At 54.1% G+C, this 16,914-nt stretch overlaps 4 protein-coding genes across 5 annotated transcripts in view; 2 read left to right on the top strand and 2 right to left on the bottom strand.

The window, feature by feature from the left end:
- Positions 1 to 7,615, top strand: part of NXN (nucleoredoxin) — a 53,337-nt gene extending 45,722 nt beyond the window's left edge. Inside the window, exons 6-8 of the mRNA XM_063341958.1 lie at positions 955 to 1,134; positions 3,819 to 3,943; positions 6,423 to 7,615. Coding sequence (XP_063198028.1) covers positions 955 to 1,134; positions 3,819 to 3,943; positions 6,423 to 6,605 — 488 coding nt within the window. The 3' untranslated portion in view covers positions 6,606 to 7,615. The remainder of the gene's footprint in view (positions 1 to 954; positions 1,135 to 3,818; positions 3,944 to 6,422) is intronic.
- Positions 1 to 16,914, bottom strand: part of LOC134518437 (multidrug and toxin extrusion protein 2-like) — a 167,011-nt gene that overhangs the window by 62,224 nt on the left and 87,873 nt on the right. The gene's annotated exons all lie outside the window — the stretch shown is intronic.
- Positions 9,237 to 11,500, bottom strand: MRM3 (mitochondrial rRNA methyltransferase 3). Its single transcript, XM_063341821.1, has 4 exons — positions 11,203 to 11,500; positions 10,665 to 10,909; positions 10,086 to 10,253; positions 9,237 to 9,882 (listed from the first exon to the last, which is right to left on the bottom strand). The coding sequence occupies exons 1-4, from the start codon at positions 11,457 to 11,459 to the stop codon at positions 9,320 to 9,322; spliced, it is 1,233 nt and encodes a 410-aa protein (XP_063197891.1). The 5' UTR covers positions 11,460 to 11,500; the 3' UTR covers positions 9,237 to 9,319.
- Positions 11,479 to 16,509, top strand: GLOD4 (glyoxalase domain containing 4). The gene is made up of 9 exons (XM_063341822.1): positions 11,479 to 11,628; positions 11,892 to 11,941; positions 12,688 to 12,808; positions 13,615 to 13,759; positions 13,957 to 14,093; positions 14,430 to 14,516; positions 14,755 to 14,868; positions 14,956 to 15,042; positions 15,644 to 16,509. Exons 1-9 carry the CDS (start codon positions 11,539 to 11,541, stop codon positions 15,707 to 15,709), a joined length of 897 nt encoding a protein of 298 aa, XP_063197892.1. The 5' UTR covers positions 11,479 to 11,538; the 3' UTR covers positions 15,710 to 16,509.

Here is a 16,914-nt window from a genome sequence, read left to right as displayed (position 1 = left end):
TGCCAGGGCTGGCAGAGGTGTGTTGCCCTCAGTAACGAGCAGCTCCAGGCCCCAGCTGGGGAAAAGAAGCTGGTTTTGTGCTTGAGATCCACGATCCGGCACCAGCGTGCAAAGGAGTCTCCTCTTCCCCACATAACCATTCTCCGACAGACCCAGACCCGCGTCCATCCCAGCCTCTCGGCATGGCAGTCTGCTGGGCTCCTGAGGGTATATCCCGGGGTGGCCCAGGGCTTGCTCTGCCAAGGGCTTGCTGGGCTCGGGTGGTGTGAAACAGTGTCTGAACCAGGTAATAATGTTCATGACTTGTTAGACACGTCCCTGTCCTCTAGAAATGGCTGGGCAATTAGCGCTTAGTGCTGGAGGGGCGTGGGGGTTCATGGAGGATTTTGTGGCTGCTAAAATATATGGCGTTCCTTCTGGGAAGGAACACACCCTGCTTCCTGGCCGCCGTTGCCTGCGGTCCGCTCTGCAAAAAGGTTTGCGTGTGTTCCTGCGAACCAGGGACCGGGCTTTTTCAGTGGCAGCCACGTCTCGGTGCTGTGGCGGTGGTGCCTGCGTGGCAGCGCTGCTCTGCCTCCTGCGCAGGAGGCACGTCTGTCTGACACTTTGCAAGGGGGAGGTTGCAAGGAGGGTCCCGGCGTGCTACGGTGGGGTTTGCATCCAGGAGCACCAGATGGTGGTGATCCCTGCTTGCGCTCGGGCAGGGAAAGGGCAGGCAATGCCAGAGCCTGTCTCCCAGCTTCCTGCTCCGGCTGCTGAATTACAGCACTCTGCTGGGACGGAAACAGGATCCAGGGACCATGATTCCCACTCCATGTATGAGCTGTGGAGAGGCAGCATGCTCGCTGGGCTCCTGCCAGAGCCGGAGGCGATAGGAAAAGGCCTTTCTCCCCACGCCCTGTCGCTGGCCGGTTCGCATTTTGGCTGATCCCTCCTGTTTTTCTTCCGTTGCAGGCATCCCGACGCTCATCGTCCTGGACCCCAAGGGGGATGTGATCACGCGGCAGGGGCGGGTGGAGGTGCTGAACGACATCGAATGCCGCGAGTTCCCCTGGCACCCCAAGCCCGTGCTGGAGCTGACGGACTCCAACGCTGTGCAGCTGAATGAGGGCCCCTGCCTCGTTCTCTTTGTAGGTATGGAGCATCGCTGCTTTGAAAGCAGAGCCTGTGCTCGGGAAGGGGGCTGGGCTACCTGCCAGCTCAGCTAGAGCTGGCCACCGGGCTGAGAACCTGCCTCCAGTGGTGACAGTGTCCATAGGAAGGGACATCAACCCGTTTCCATCACCGAGAGCAGGGCTATGTGCTCACGTGTCTCCATGGGGAGAGCTAGTTCCCCATGGAGTCCCCTCGAGGGATTCAAGGGGGCTGGCAGACCTGGAGCCTTGCCCCATACCAGAGAAAGGGGCAGCCGCCGCTCACAGCTTTGCCAGAGCCTGCCCCTGCCTGCGGGTCTCCTGCAGCTCCAGCCCAGCGACCTGAGGGATGCGATGGAGTAGCGATTTGCTGTGGAGAGGAGCTGTCATATCAAAGGTGCTTTAGTGGCGGCTGTGGAGAGGAATGCTGATGAGGTGTTGGGGAGTATGAGAAATAGGCTGTTATGGCCGGTGGTGGTGGAGATGGGAAAGGCCTTTCTGGAGCAGGGACTTCATGCACATGTGACGTTCCAGAGAAGGCAGAGGAAGCGTCTCTGGGAGGGATTACAGCTCTGTGCTGGAAATCACAGCTCAGGGCTTGAATCCCTGGGCTGAGCGGGGCTGTGACAGACACGAGGAGCCTCTTTTGTGCTGTGTTGGTCCTTGGGTATTCCCGCTGTGGGGTGCTGGCTGCAGGACAGGACAAGCTTTTCCCCAAAGCCCCTGTCCCTCTTCTACTGCTAACCCACACATGAAGCTCTGCCGTGGTTGGAAACAGCCCTAGAGCTCATCTGAAGCAGAGCTGGCTCGTTCCTCATCCCTTCCCTGCCAGCAACAGACAGTTAAATCAGGCAAGGACTATGCCTGGGATGAGCTGTGCTACAGGCTGAGCCCCGGGGGGGGCGGGGGTGCAGCAGAGGGGTCCACAGCATCCCAGGGACTGAGCCGAGGGGTCCTGTGCTCTTGGGGGAGGGTGGCTGTCCCTTGCGCCCTCTCAGAGCTTCGGTGGGGGTTTGCTGAAGAAGCCCCCCTTGGCCCGAGCGTGCCGGGATTGTGCAGGGGCTGGCCCAGGGCAGGGCTTGTGTCCCGCTTCCTCGCACGCCCTTTGTGAGCAGCACACCCTTCTCTGCAGCACTGATAACACGGCTCTCGCTCTTTCCTTTCTTCCCTTCCAGATTTCCTTTTGACCCTGATTATTTATTCAGCATAGCCCAGCAGGGGACGTGAGTGCAGAGCCAAAAATACTCTCCTCGCGCGGGGAGGACCAGCTGGCCACGCCGAGCGTGATTGACTGGGGCCGGCGCGGCAGGCCTCTGGAAAGAGTTATTTTTATCTTGCTCTGAGCAAAGTTTTTCTATCACCTTGTTGCAAACAGCTCGTCAGGAGAGCGCTCTCCGGCCAGCGGCTGGGGCTCTTGCTCGGCGCTTGAGGGGATGCCTGGCCTCGGTGAAATGTGCCAGCGGTGTGCTGGGGCTGAGACAAAAGCTGGTGCTGCACTGAGGCAGGTGTCGGGGATGGGGGCTCCTCGTTGGACCGTGTCCTGCTGGGAGACCCCCCCATCAGACTGGTGCCTTTGCTGCACGAGCAGCAGCACCCCCAGAAGAAGGCAGTGGCAGGAGAAGGCAGGTTTAGCAAGAGCTTGTTGCGAATAAATCCTGACCGCTCTACATCCGCCCCCGGAGAGTTTAGAGCTGGGTTAGCCAGAGTGTGCAGGGCTGCCTGGAGTGCCGCCAGCAGCGCTTGTTTGTAGAAAAATCAATCCCTGCAGGTACGCCACAACTCTACGTATTTATCACTGTCGCACATGCAGGGCAGACCCCAAAATGCAGCATCTCTGGCATCCCCTGCTTTGCTTGGAGAAGCCAGAGAGGAGAGCAGGGAAGTGCAGAGCAAGGGCAGAGAGCGTTTTGGGCGTGGGCAGTGCCTGTCCCAGCCCAGGGCTGGACCGGTCGTGTCGGGTGGTTACAGCAGAGACCACGAGAGCTGCAGGGGCTGCAGGTGACCAGGAGACATGGGGCCTCTCTTCTGCCTTCTTACTTTTTTTTATTTTTAATGCTAAAAGTTGTCCCCGAATTGAAATCGTTTCATCTCGATGCTGCTCAAGGACGCAGTCTTTCCTCTTTCCAGCTCAGTATTTGAACTTCAGTGGTGGCTGGCGTTTGATTGATGTTGCCATCTCTTTCTACTCTACCTCTGTCAAATCAAAGCTGCCTTCACAGTGCTGCTGCTGCGGAGACTCGAGCAGAAAAGCTGTCGAGCAGCCGTCCTGAGGCGGAGGGATGGTGGGTGGCGGGCAGGGGTGGCAGGCAGCCTCAGATCAGCGCGTTCGTTTGGTCTTCAAAACATGCCGACACTTCTCAAACTGCAAAGCGGCTTTTTTGTGCCTGTTTGTCCCTGCGCTTCAGCAGCGGCACCAGGGGAGTGAGCGGTGAAGTATTTGGGGAGCAGGAGCTGCTCTTCTGTTACGTGTTTCTGTCTCACATGAAAGGCGCGTTTCAGCTGCTCCCTAATTGCTACAGAGCCATGTGGCTTTGAAGTTTGTGCTGTGCATCCGGGCTCTGGTTTCCTCCGCGGTGGTGCTGTGGGATAGAGCTGCCTGCGCCCGGCCGGTTTGCATCTGTTTGATCCTAACCTCCCTTTTGCCTTGCCTCTTTTGTTTTGTCTCCCCACCTCTGTGCCCTGCAGATTCAGAGGATGATGGAGAGTCGGAGGCAGCAAAACAACTGATTCAGCCCATAGCTGAAAAAATCATCGCCAAGTACAAAGCCAAAGAGGAGGAGGCACCGTTGCTCTTCTTTGTGGCAGGCGAGGTAAGCGGGAGGAGGGCATGGGGCTGTATTCTGCTGTGTCTTTCTACAAGGACTGAGCTGGGTTGGGTACGGCTGTCGCCATTGTTCAGGTGGGTAAACTGAGGCACGGCTACTGTGGCTAGTCGGGGACCGTGGGGCAAAACCAGCCCTGAGTCCTGCCTCAGTCCCCTGTGCTTATTGCTGGATATTACTTGTGGCAAAGGGGTCCCAGCTGCGTTTGCTCAGAGGTGGAAAAGCCTGCGGGCAAGGGAACTGCTGGGGCTGGGCAGAGGGGGGCTGGGGGAGGTGGGAGGGAGCTGCCAGCTGCCCCCTCGAACCCTGAGGCTGTACAGGAAGGAAACGTGCCTGGGCAGGGGGAGAAGAGCGGGGTTTGGGTTTCAGCCCAGCCGGTTCTGCCCTCCTCGCTGAGGTGCTGCTGCCTTCCTTCCCACCCCGGGAGGAGGACAGGGACCCGCGCTCCAGCCTCTTCCCTAAGAGGTGCCTGCAGGAGGCATCCCTAATCCCAGGGGCCGGGCCCGTTTCTGTGCCAGGCGGGTGATGCCGGACAAAACCGCCCCTGGGAGTGGGCAGAGGCTGCGGCATGTGGCTGCGCTCCCACTGCCGGCCCAGCTCCGCTCTGCCCTGCCCCGGGGCTCGGCTGGGCACGTCACTCGCCTGTCCCCCTGTGAAATCAGGACTGTTTCCTGAGCTGACCATGATGTTGTTGGCTGTGATGGTGTTGGGGGGCGCATGCGGGCTGCAGTGCTTGGAGCTGGGGATCTGCTGGAGAAAATGGGAAATGAGAAAATGGGGCTTCTGGCCTCCCTTTCCCCCCATGCAGACACTTTGCCCTGCGGCAGGCTTGAAAATGAGAAAGGTTTTGTGTGAGGGTTGAAAAAGCTCCCAGGCCCCCCCCCCCAAGACCTGCGGTTCCCCTCCCGAGGCGCTGCCTGGGCAGGTGGCAGCAGCTGCGTGTCCGTGCGCCTGCTCCATCCTTCCATGCTCACGTCACAGCCGCAGTGTGCTGCAAGCAGGGCCCTCTGGAGCCGCCCTGCGCACAAACGGGTCCCCACCGCCGCACCCTGGCCCCCCCTGCTAGGCAATCCCCCACCACCACCTCCCACAGCCCATTTGGCCCCTTCCAGGCAGGCGTTCGCACTCCCACCGCCTTAATGGGTCTCCGAGCATCCCACCTCGGCCCCGCGCCCCTGAATAAGCCCCTTGTTGGAAAGGCTGGTTTGGGAGGGTCCAGGACCTGCCCACCTCCCCCAGAGCCTGTGAAGCGTTTTCCTCCCTGAAACATTGCTGCTATTCATCCAGCTCCCGACGTCCCTGCAGCGGCCGGGCCGAAGAATGGGGAGCGTCCAGCACGTCCCATTCATCCGTCACCTCAATAGCCGGGAGCGCTGGCCCCAGGTCTCCGCTGGCCCCCATGCACAAAGCAGCTCAGCCATGGCTGGAGCAGGCACCTCCCATTCCTCTCCCAGCACCGTCTGGGCTGGTTTTGCATTGATTAAAAACGTTTTTTGGTTCCTTTGCGGCTATGGGATAAAGGATGAGGCATCGCGACACCTGGGCTGGGAGGCGAGAAGGGTGGGGGGCTGCCAAGCGCCCCAGCCCCGCTCACCCTTCCCTGCCACGTGGTCCAGCTGCGCCAGAAACCCCTGCAATGGAAGGGGAGGCGCGACAGGAGTTACCCAGCCGGCCGCGGCCACGCGCCGCAGAGCCACCAGCCGCTAACCGGATTGATGGATTTCTATTACTGCCCTTGGGAAGGGGCTCGGAGGCACACTCCCCGTTTCGGATGCCGCACATAGTGGGCCTGGCCAGGAGCGGGAGGTGAATCGCCCTGGCAGCAGCTTTTGCATTGTGCATTCCCAGCAGAGACAGAGTGGTTTTTCCCCTTTGCCCAGTGCCGGGCCAAAGGGAAGGCAGCCCTCTCCCCGGTGAGCAGCTCGCTGCGAGGGAGCCCTGCAGCGTTTGTACCTGGACCTGCCGGTGGGGTTTCAGTGTTGGCTCAAAGCACGGGCCTTCGTCCCATTCCCATTTTGTAGTTTGCTCCGGGTCCCTTCGGCATCCGCCCCAGTGAGCAGCAAGGCCATGGCTGTGCTGGCAGAGGGCGGGCGAGTCCCGATATCCAGTTGTTCCCAGCTCCTGAGCTGCAGATGCTGACACGTGCTCCTTTCCCAGAGGCTCTGGGGTGGTCCAGGGTGGTGGGTCAGTCTGGGGGTGCTGGGAGCTGTGCCCTGTGTGGAAAGGGTTGCAGGAGTGTGTGGTTCCATCCCAGCTGGGGATAAATCAGCCCGGTTTGGTTTTGATGCAGAGCAGGCAGAAAGGCGGGTGTTGCCTGCTGCGCTCGTCGTCCTGCCAAATGCTGGTGCAAGGCCCAAGCACTCGGGAGATACTTGGTGGGCTGGACTATGGTGTGGAAGCAACAAACTGCTTCTGGTTGCCCTAGTTGTGCTGATGGCTTCTCTCTCCTTCTCGTTTGGGCCTCCAGGACGACATGACTGACTCCCTGCGGGATTACACCAACCTGCCCGAGGCTGCGCCCCTGCTCACCATCCTGGACATGTCCGCCCGCGCCAAGTACGTGATGGATGTGGAGGAGATCACGCCCGAGATCGTGGAAGCCTTTGTCAGCGACTTTCTAGCAGACAAGCTAAAACCCGAGCCCATCTAAGGGGGCTTCTGCACCAACAGACATTATTTAAAACTAGGTCTCTCTTCCGCCGCTCGTGGATTCTCCAGCGTGTCCTCACGCCCGACCCAGTATCCAACCTTCTTGTGGTGCCTTGTTTTACGCAGTGAATCCTTCTCCTAAGCAAACTCCTTGAGATGCACTTTCAGCAGGGAGTCGTTGGCGTTTGGAGACTTCGCTTGTGCTTCATGGTGATATATTCTCTAATAACCAGGCCAGAACTGTTACCGTATCGTTACTTTATACACGGCACTAGCTAGCAGGCAAATCTTTTTGCATGGTGTTCTTCCCAACGTATGCATCAGGCAGTGGATGGGGTTCTCGGGGCTCTTTTCTTCTCCTTCTCCCTCTTCTTTCCTTTCCTACCACCCCTGCTGACTAAATGACTTTAAGGAAGCAATAAGGAAACTGTCCCCTTCGCCCCTGGCCCGTCCAGCTTTCCCATGCGAGTGCCCTGACGAGGCCGAGACAAAGTCTTAACTGCTGACAACCTCTGAAAGACCACGGCGCAGCCAGGCTCTGCCTCCTGGGGGTGAGACCTTTCCATGTGGGTTTCCCACCTCCCACCCCAAGCACCGACAGCCTTAGGTGCTGCTGGCTGTGCCTCTCAGGGGGGTCACCCACCTGCGACGGGTGGATGTTCCCTCCCTCCCTCTCTTGAGCCAGGAGGAGGACCACCATCAGGCTGCCCTCACCTCTCCGTCTCTCCCTTGTGCTCTCCCCTTCCCCTCTCGCCCCTCTCTCTGGTATGAATTGTCCTCTCCCCTCTATGTTAGTTGATTGAGATGTTTTTTCGTAGGTGTGTCCCAAACCCAACATTAATGGTGCTGTTCTTTAAAAAAAAAAATAACCAAAAAAACCCAACAAAAAAAAAAAGATCCCTCCCTAATCCAAGCAGCACAGCCGAGCCCCCGAAAAGTGACATTGTAAAAACTGTACATGGTGATTGGAACTTTGTAATAAAACCGTTATAATAACCTCGTCCCCGGAGGTGCCGATTGCCGTGTCCTGCCGTCAGGGAGAAGGGAGCCCGCCTGAGACCTGTGTGGGAAGAGGAGCCTCCCCAGCCAGACCCCATGGGGTAGGTGTCGGTGCCGGCAGCTCCCGGTGCTGTCGCGGCTGAGCTGGGATCATGTGTTCCGCCCCCCCCCATGGCTATTTGCTGCACCTCACTCAGGGATGGTGACTCCTGTGAGCTGTTGGGAGACACCATGGAGGGAGGAACGCGGCCTCGCTTCCCCGCACTGCGCCCACCCACCCCATGGCCTCTACTCACAGCTCCCCCCAGAGCCGAGAGTCCCCTTTGGCCCTTACTGGACACAGCAGCAGCTGTGATGGTTTCCGCCGGCATCCCCAGGAGGGTGGTGTCCCGGAGGCGTGTGTGGTGGTGTGCTGAATAACGGGTGTTGTGCAAGCCACCGCTTCTCCCTTTCAGCTTGTTAGTCAGCAATGGCGGTGGTACAGCCTCTCCCCTTCGATCACAGCAGCCCACGCTGGCAGGAGCAGGGAAAAGCCGCCAGCTCAGCGAGGCAGGAACTGTATAAATCCACCCTGTGTGTTGCATGTTTCAGAAGCTCTCGTGTTCGGTGGTGACTAACTGACCGGTGAGCTGTTGGAGGAGCAGCCACACTGCCTGGCTCCCCAGTCCCTGAGCCAGAGAGGGCAGGAGCACAACAGCGCTGGGAGCTGCTGGGAGCAGCCCACCCTAAATTGACCCTAATGAGCTCGTATCGCGTTTACGGGAGATTTTTGGAGAAATAGCTTTTTCAGTGAGTTAACCCACTGCAGGGTTAAGGGCTGTGTGGGGCTGGACTCAAGCTGTGTGGAAGCAGCTGAGCAGCAGCGGCGCCTCCAGGCCCCCCCCACCACCCACGGCACACACTGCCTGTGCTCAGTGGCTGCCTGCTGGTTCGAGAACAATTGCAACAGGTTTGTGGTATGAAAGACCACAGGGTCTGTCGCATTTAGTCACGCAGCAGCAGCTGGTTCTTTTTTCGGAGGGAGAACCCATATTCCCCTCCAAATGTTGTAGTTCAGGCTGGCAGTGAGCTCAGCACTGCAACAGCCACTTGGTAGGAACTGGAGCAAAGCAACAATATTCTGCCTGAGAATCGAGTCATTTTGGGTCAGTTAGATGAGACTGGGGTGGAATGGGCCTCTGGAGATGGAATTGTTCAACTGGAGCAGTTCCAGGCTCAAGGTAATGCTGCTGTCTGACAGCACACTGCACACCCAGCCCAGGCAGCGCAGCGTGCTGCTCGGATACAGGTGCCGGGGCATGGAGAAGGCTGAATCTCCATCTCTGAGTATTTCTCAAGTAGACTATATACATGATTTCAGTGTGGTAACAGGACAACAGAGACAGAAAACAAACGCAGCTGTGGCAGCTGCCCCCTGACCCTGCAGGGAGGGATCCGAGGCTTCCCCAGATCTGAGGGAGAAAAGCCAGGGAGCTGGCTACCCACAAGGCGAGAGCCCCCACCCGCCGCCCTTTCCCTTCTCACTAGCATCACCGTGCGGCCGCAATGCCCGCAGGCTCGGCCAGGAGCCACGCACTGACCCAGGCACAGCTCTGCCAACGACAGAGCTCTTTAATACCCATTTACTACAAACCAAACAGCCCAAGCTGCTCTTTTATTAACTCTACAGCATGCCAAAGGGAAAAGATGCTTCTTCAGCACCCAAACTTCAGCAGTTTAGCCCACTATAGGGAACTTCTGCCTTTCGTCCTCCTGCTTGTGCCTCCGCAGCAACTGCCTCTTCCCCTCAAACAGCACAATGCCAGCAGCAATAGCAGAGTTCAAGCTGTCCACGCCTGGCACCACAGGAATGATCAGTCTCTTCCCCCCTGTGCTGGCTGCGAGGTGAAGCGCGTCTGGACTCAGACCATGGGTCTCTCCACCGATCACCACTGCCACTGGAGTCTGTGTCCAGTTTTCATAGTAATACTGCCCAGCCAGCTCTGGGACGCAGGCACTCGTCACTCCCTCCTCATCCTCGCGCTCAGGAGCAGCCTTGGGTTTGGATTTCACAGGAGGTTTCAGGTTGCCAGGAGCAGAGCCAGCCCCGCTGGCTCTCCTCAGCACAGGCACAGTCTCAGCCTGAGCACCTCCGTCTTTGTTGTCGGCCACACAGACCTGGATGCTGGCAGGAAGGTTGCTGGGAACAGATTCCCAGTCCAGGTTGGCGACAATGGGCAGACGGAAGTGAGCCCCCATGCCTGCACGGAGCACCTTTGGCTCCCACGGATCCACACAGCCTGAGAGGGAAGGGGAGAAAACAGCAACAGTGCAGCAGCTCCAAAAAAGATGGATTCAGCAGCTGCTGCTCACAGCAAATCGTGTCAGTGCCAGGCACTGCTTACAAATTCTTGGGAACAACATCTTCAAGCACCACTTATTCTCTGCCTTACCCTCCAAATTACTCAAACTGAACTTTTTTTCCCCAGGGAAAAGCTCTTACCTTTGGTGAGCAGCACTTTCTCACAGCCTGCTCCTGCTGCAGATCTCAGAATAGTCCCCAAGTTTCCCGGATCTCGGATATTGTCACAGATGAGGAGCAGTGGCAAGGAGCTGGTTAGCTGAGCAGTAGGGTACGACAACTTGGCATGGTCGGGCTTGGAAAAGATCCCTGAGGAGAGAAAGTGCTGACAGGCTTATGACTAACACACCCCAAAGAGAGAGCTGTCTCTCACTTAGTTGGCCCAAATCTTACTAAATTGGTTCTGGAGAAAGCATTAGGAAAAGCACTGCTTAAGAGAAGTTTGAGAAGAGTTTGTCACTTCACAAGGATAACTTTTTCCCAGCAAAGCTTAAGCAGCACATTATTAAAAATGAGCATTAGAACCTTCGGTACGCTCTAAAAGCTACTTTCACATTTACCACAGTAGGCCAAAGAAAAAAGGAATTCTCTCAGATTATACCACTCTTGACACACTGCCCGAACGTCTAGGGGAAGGTTATGAAGAGATAGTCATTATCCACTTATTGTGAAGTAAGTTTCCTTTTGAGCAGTGTTGTGGCTGTTTCCATGGTAACTTACCTATAAGCCCCTGAGGAGTCACGAGGTCAGACCAGCTCTTAATGTCTTCAAATTTCACCTTAACTAAGTTGGCTCGTTTTAGCTGAGCCTCGGGCAGCTCCTTCAGGTGCCCCACCGTGCTGAAGAAGAGAGTCTGCAGCACGGCTCCTGCCTCCAGGGCATCCTTGATCAGTCTGTGACCTTCCAGCAGAACCTTCCCGTGGTGATCCCGAAATTTCTTCGACTTGGCAATAGTCACCACTTTTCTACAGAGAAGTTAATCAGAGAAAATGGCTGTGATGGTTAACACCACCCTCAGTCTGAGGTTTGCCAGCTACTGGGAACTCAGAAGGCCGCCGGGTATGTTTAGACCGGCTGTAATGGCATTATAGTATCAGTCTCTGTCCAGAACCCCCAAGTGTCGGAATTTGCCCCAAATTCTGCAGACGTGACACCGAGCAGCCGTCGCTGGGTTCCACCGGGGGCTCGGAGCTCCCTGCGGCCCCAAAGCGCGCCCGGGGCCCATGTCCCTCCCTCCGCGGTGCCACCCGCGCCTCACCCCAGCCTCCTGTCACCGGCCGCCGCCTTCTCGTACCACAGCCCCAGCCCGGCCGAGCTCCGCTCCACCGCCGGTAGCGGGGGCGGGGGGGGCTCCCGGGGGCTCTGCCGCTCTTCGGCCGCCGCCCTCCGCTCCCTCTGAGGCGGCAGCACCCGCACGGGGCTCCGCCGCAGAACCCGCACCCCTCGCCGCCCCCCCGGCGCCGCCGCGGGGCCGGGCGGCAGCAGCGAGCGGCCCAGCCTCCTCAGCGCCGCCATCTTGTGCCGTCACCGTCCCGGCGACGGCGAGGCGGCGTGAAGGGGGCGCGTCGCGCTCGGATGACGTCAGCGCCGCGCCATGGCGGCCCGCCGCGCGCTGCACTTCGTCTTCAAAGTGGGCGACCGCGGGCGCAGCGCGCGCTTCTACCGCGAGCTGCTGGGCATGAGGGTGAGCTCGCGGCGGGGCCTGAGGGGAAGGGCGGGACGGTGGGCGCCCCCCGCAGCTGAGGTCGCCCCGGGGCTCCCCCGGCCCGGCCCCGCCGGAGGACGGGGGCTTCTCCCCTCCTCTGTGTCCGCTGGGCCGCCTCCTCCGGCTTTCACCCCCGCCCGGGACGGCCGGCGCCGCGTTAGGCCTGGCAGGGTCTGCTGAGGGGAAGGGGGATGGATGGCGTCTTCTCTGCGCTGACCTCCTTCTCGGCTCTCTGCCGTCAGGTGCTGAGGCACGAGGAGTTCGAGGAGGGCTGCAAAGCCAGCTGCAACGGGTGAGTAGGGCCTGGCTGCCCTCCCCAGGCCGTTGTTTCTCGTAAAACACCTGGCGGTCACGACCAGGCACATCTCCCTATTTTATAGGTAAAATAGGGGGTGGTTTGGTTTGGGTTTTTTTGAGTGCTTCCCTCGGAATCAACAGTTACCCTTTTTGAGTAGGTAAGATGTTTACATTGAAACATAAGTGTTGCTGTGTTTCGCTATAGACTGATGCTAAACTTTATAAAACTATTTCTAAGCTTTCCTGGAATTACATTCAATTAAATAGGGTTTTTGTAGGTATGGGGCTATGTAAGTTAAAAAGGGGCTATGTAGGGTCTTGGGTTAAAAATCCCCCCTGGTAGCCCCAAAGACTTTTGTCTTTATTCACGAACCTTACAATCTGGTGCCTAACCGCTTACTTTTCCTACTTTGCAATAAGGAAGTGCTCATATAATTACAGCTAATGAGCAGCTAATGAACTTTAAATCTGAGCTGTTAAGAAAGAGGTAGATTTTTTTTTTATCATGTGTTTGTGGATGGCAGCCCAAGGTCAAAACTATTGACAGGGCAAGGGAGGTGCCTGTGTGCTGAGCTGCCATAAGAACCCTTCACAGATATCAGCTCCTATTTGATGGGAGATTACTGGATTACCTGTGCCATTTGTTTACTCGAGAGATGTGTTTCTTCCTTGGAACACTAATAGTTGCAGTTCTTGATGTTGATTTCTAATACTCATTACAATAAAATATGGATATTCCAGCCCTTATGATGGAAAATGGAGCAAAACAATGGTGGGCTACGGGCCGGAAGACAATCACTTTGTTGCAGAATTGACATACAATTACGGTATTGGAGAATATCGCCTGGGCAATGACTTTCTGGTAGGTACCACGCTTAGCGGCAAAATCTTTCTTCTTAAGATAAGCTTTTTTATTTTTATGATTAGGAGTCTGTTCGGCGTATAGGTTGTACCAGTTGGGTTTTAAATGCTGTTTGGCCCCTTAAACACTTTTGATTCTTGCTTTTGTAGTTGTCTCCATGTTGGAAGAGCGGAAACTAGAGCAGCTTTGTGCTCAGTTAGGATCCAGGAAAATACTTCCTTGAACGTCTTCCAGCTCAGTTGCTGTATGTGTAGGAGAGTTGGTATTTGCTGGCTGATCCGATGTGGAATGGTTAGCTAAGAAAGATCTTGCTGTAGGAAAACGCTCTTTTATTTGTTACTGCTTATTTCTTTGTTATTTACTAGCTGACAGCCAGCGAAGATCTCTTATTTCTTCTATGAATACGTGTAATGTGTTTGCTCATTCTTTCGCCAGTTTGTGGGGACTCAAGAAACAGCCGCTTGGAGCCACAGATGTCTACCTAACCTGGTAGAAGAGTGAGGAAATGAGTTTTCCACTTCTGTACAATGCGTCAAATCAGAGTTTTAAATTCTTTTGCTTTTCATTTCCCTTTGGTGTGAAACAAGGGTAGATTAATGCATTCCAAATATATGTGGGATGTGCAGTACAATTTCGCTTATTTCATAGGAGCAAGATACCCGGTTCTCAGGAGGTCGTATGGTCCGTCTCTTATAAAAAGTAATCTGGTTTGTTTCTAGTCATTTGCAGAGGCAGGCTATTCAAAGGTAGGACTTAGGCAGCATCCACTCTATGAATTTTGTGTCTGCCTGTTCTCTTCTCACTAGGGCATAACACTTGTGTCCAGCCAGGCTGTGAGCAATGCTAAGAAGATGGGGTGGCCCCTCAAAGAAGTCACGGCTGGTCTTTTTGAAACTGAAGCCCCGGGGGGATACAAGTTTTACTTGGAAGACAAGGAACAGCTCAAGCAAGGTGACACACACTCGCTCCTACTGGTGTTCAAGAGGGGTTTACAAGTGGGGTATTAGAATGGGCTGTGCGTTTGTCTTGGTGTTTTATGAAACAGAGCATGTTTTTGTTATTTCTTTGTTACTTCTCAAGAATGTAAAACTGTGCCTTTAAAACTATAATTATTTGTAAACTAATTTCAAATTATTGTAATGTTACAGATCCTGTGCTAAAGGTAACCTTGGGTGTCTCCGACCTGCAGAAGTCTGTTAACTACTGGTCTGATTTGCTCGGGATGAAAATATATGAGAAGGATGAGAAAAAGCAAAGGGTATTGCTAGGCTATGCGGATAACCAGGTTAGTCCTTAGAAAACTTTCCAGTTCTGATCTTTAAGAGTTGCGTTTCATCATAGAAACCTCTAATTTCGTGAGAACAAAATCTTAAAGGGGAAAAAAGCTCTTAATTAAAGCAACTGTGGACTTAATTCTGGGCATTTAAATTAAAGCTTGTGTACACTTACCTGCACTTTTAAAAAAAAAAAAAAAAGCTGTGGTTTGCTCTGGTAATCCTGGCTTGTTGGGAAATACGTGTATGAGTGATTATGAAATTGTCCACATCAGTGAAAAGCTAGAGTGAATGTAGCACTGAGAACAGCGTCCTTGTGAGTCAGGCTTGCTTTTTTCCTCTTTCAGTGTAAGTTGGAGTTGAAGACTGTTGGAGGAGCAGTGGATCATGGGACAGCGTTTGGGCGAATTGCCTTCTCCTGCGCAAAGGAAGAGGTGATGATGACATTTCCCTTACCCCTTTCATTACCCAGAGCTGACTAGTGGGAGGTTAATTTCTAGTATTAGCAAAATATCTCAGATGTGAACAAAATAATACTGAGCATGTACTTTGTTTATATTTCTCGCAGTGGGAATGCAATGGAGTTGGGGTAAGAGGGAACTGTAAATGAGAGTGACCTCAGTGTGTCTGATCTTCATCTGACTGGGGTTGATTTTTTGTTTTCTGTTTCAGTTGCCAAACATCGAAGCACTGATGAAAAAGGAGAATCAGAAAATTTTAACGCCTCTGGTTAGCTTGGACACACCTGGCAAAGCCACAGTGCAAGTGATTATTTTGGCTGATCCTGTAAGTAGTATTGGAAATAGTGATTCAATTTGATTTAAATTTCTCTCTGCAATTTATCTAACTTGCCTGCTGTTAAACTTGGTTTAGGATGGCCATGAAATCTGTTTTGTGGGAGATGAAGCATTCAGAGATCTGTCCAAGGTGGACCCTAATGGTGACAAATTGTTAGATGATGTAAGTGATGCTGTCTGCACATTCGTTTTCTTCCTGATTATAGACACCCATATAATCTAATTGTTGTTCCACGTGGAGTTTTTCCGAGAAGCAAGTCCTGTAGTCTCTTAGCTCAGGTTGCTTTCTTGCTAAGAAAAAGAAATCTGTTTTTAAAGTTCACTTAGCGTCCTGGCTGGAGTTTTCCGGCCTTGCTCTCTGGGCAGCCGGGTGGTAGTGTGTGTCTTGCCGGACACATCAACAACGCTTTGGTGTAAGTTGCTACAGAAAATGATTTGTGAGCTGCAGTAACGTCAGTGCAGCTGGGCATCCTCCCGAGGCAGAGGGGCTCTGGTGTGGAGCGTGCGCTCTGTGGGAAGGCTGTGTTTGAACTATCCTGGTTTGCTCTTGTATTGTAAAGATCATCTCTTTATTTGCTGCAGCAGAGAACATTGGTTTTCAGTGTCTGTATTCCTTACTACTACATAAAAGAATAACTTACCTGTTAGAATAGATTTCCTCCAAATTAGAAAGTGTCCTTGTGATCCATCTGGGCTTGTGGGAGAGCCTGGTGAGTGTGAGCAGCCGGGCCTCTGGTGACACGATAATGCTTCTCTTTGTGCAGGCCATGGCGGCGGACAACAGTGACCAATGGTTTGCTGCGCGAAAAATGAAGAAGGTTTCTGCTTAGCTGGAGAAAAGGACTGGACGTCTCGTTTGTGCCTCGGTTCTCATCTGAGGGAAATGCCAATCCTATGTAACGTGTTGCATTACCCCTTCCAGTAAGAGGGTGCCGTAATGTCCCATGCTGGTCGGTTTGTTTGATTTAAGCTTATGTCTCTTACTGCGACTCTTCCCCTTTCAAGCAAATGGCATGTTCTTCAAAAAAAATTAGGCTGTGCAGTGAGGAGCAGGCTGAGCACGTGCCTTCAAAAACAGGGGCCATCAGTTAAGAGGAAAAACTTAACATTTCTCTGTTGTTGTTATACTTGGAAAAAAATGTTGTTAGATTTATTAGAATATCCAATTCTCTAACTAATCGACTTTAGCCATCCTGGATTTGCGGCTTGGAGAAGAGATTTTCAGGTAGCTGCAGCTATATCACAGGCACTCCGCTTCTGTGACGAAGTATCGGAGTTCAGCTATGGTAGTGCATGCCTGTTTATTGGGAAGAGAACAATTATTTTGCTAAAGCACGTGAATATCCTGGTCTGGAACAAACCCTATTTTCATTCCAAGATGTTTTTCCAGCTTTGGAGGTGAAATCTTTGTTTGAGAAGCCCATGGTGCGTTTCTCACTGGGGCCACGTCATCGATGCGGTGGTTTCCACCTCATACTAAGCTCCTGCGTATCCGTCTCCTGATGGCAGCATACAGAGCCTTCCACATTCCAGGCGGGAGCCGAGCCGTGCTTCAGGGCATGTAGCAGCTGCGCTGTCCCCGGGGTGCCGGGAGGCTATTTGAAATAAATCTATTCTGGTTTTGCAGTTAGCTTTTGATGAGAAATTGCCTTTGGAAGTAACAGTTTATGGTTTATTCTGTTGGAATGAAGTCGCTCTGCTTTTGTTAGTGGGATAAGGGCTGGGAATGCAGGGAGTAATTACCAGCATTGTCCACATCAGGCACGCTGCCTGGTTTGTAATCGTTCTTGATGAAAACCTTAAATAAGCGTCACAGAGAAAAGCCGGCAAAATCAGCATCATTAGCAGTCGCCGAGGCACGTCGGGGCTTGCAGTGAATATTTTGAGTTCAAACAGGAAAAATGCCTCTCTGTGATTTTTGTTGCTTGAGGCTTGTGTATTCCAGTTCCGTGATGATTTTCAGTCGCGTACCGATCGAATTAGAAATGTCATGCGTAAGCTGCACCCCCGAAACCGGCGCTGCCCCTTGCCAGTG

Source organism: Chroicocephalus ridibundus, chromosome 7 (genome assembly GCF_963924245.1).
Source record: "Chroicocephalus ridibundus chromosome 7, bChrRid1.1, whole genome shotgun sequence".
Classification (NCBI taxonomy): domain Eukaryota; kingdom Metazoa; phylum Chordata; class Aves; order Charadriiformes; family Laridae; genus Chroicocephalus; species Chroicocephalus ridibundus.
The sequence above is the reverse complement of the archived record's forward strand: the minus strand, read 5'-3'. Positions and strand labels throughout refer to the sequence as shown.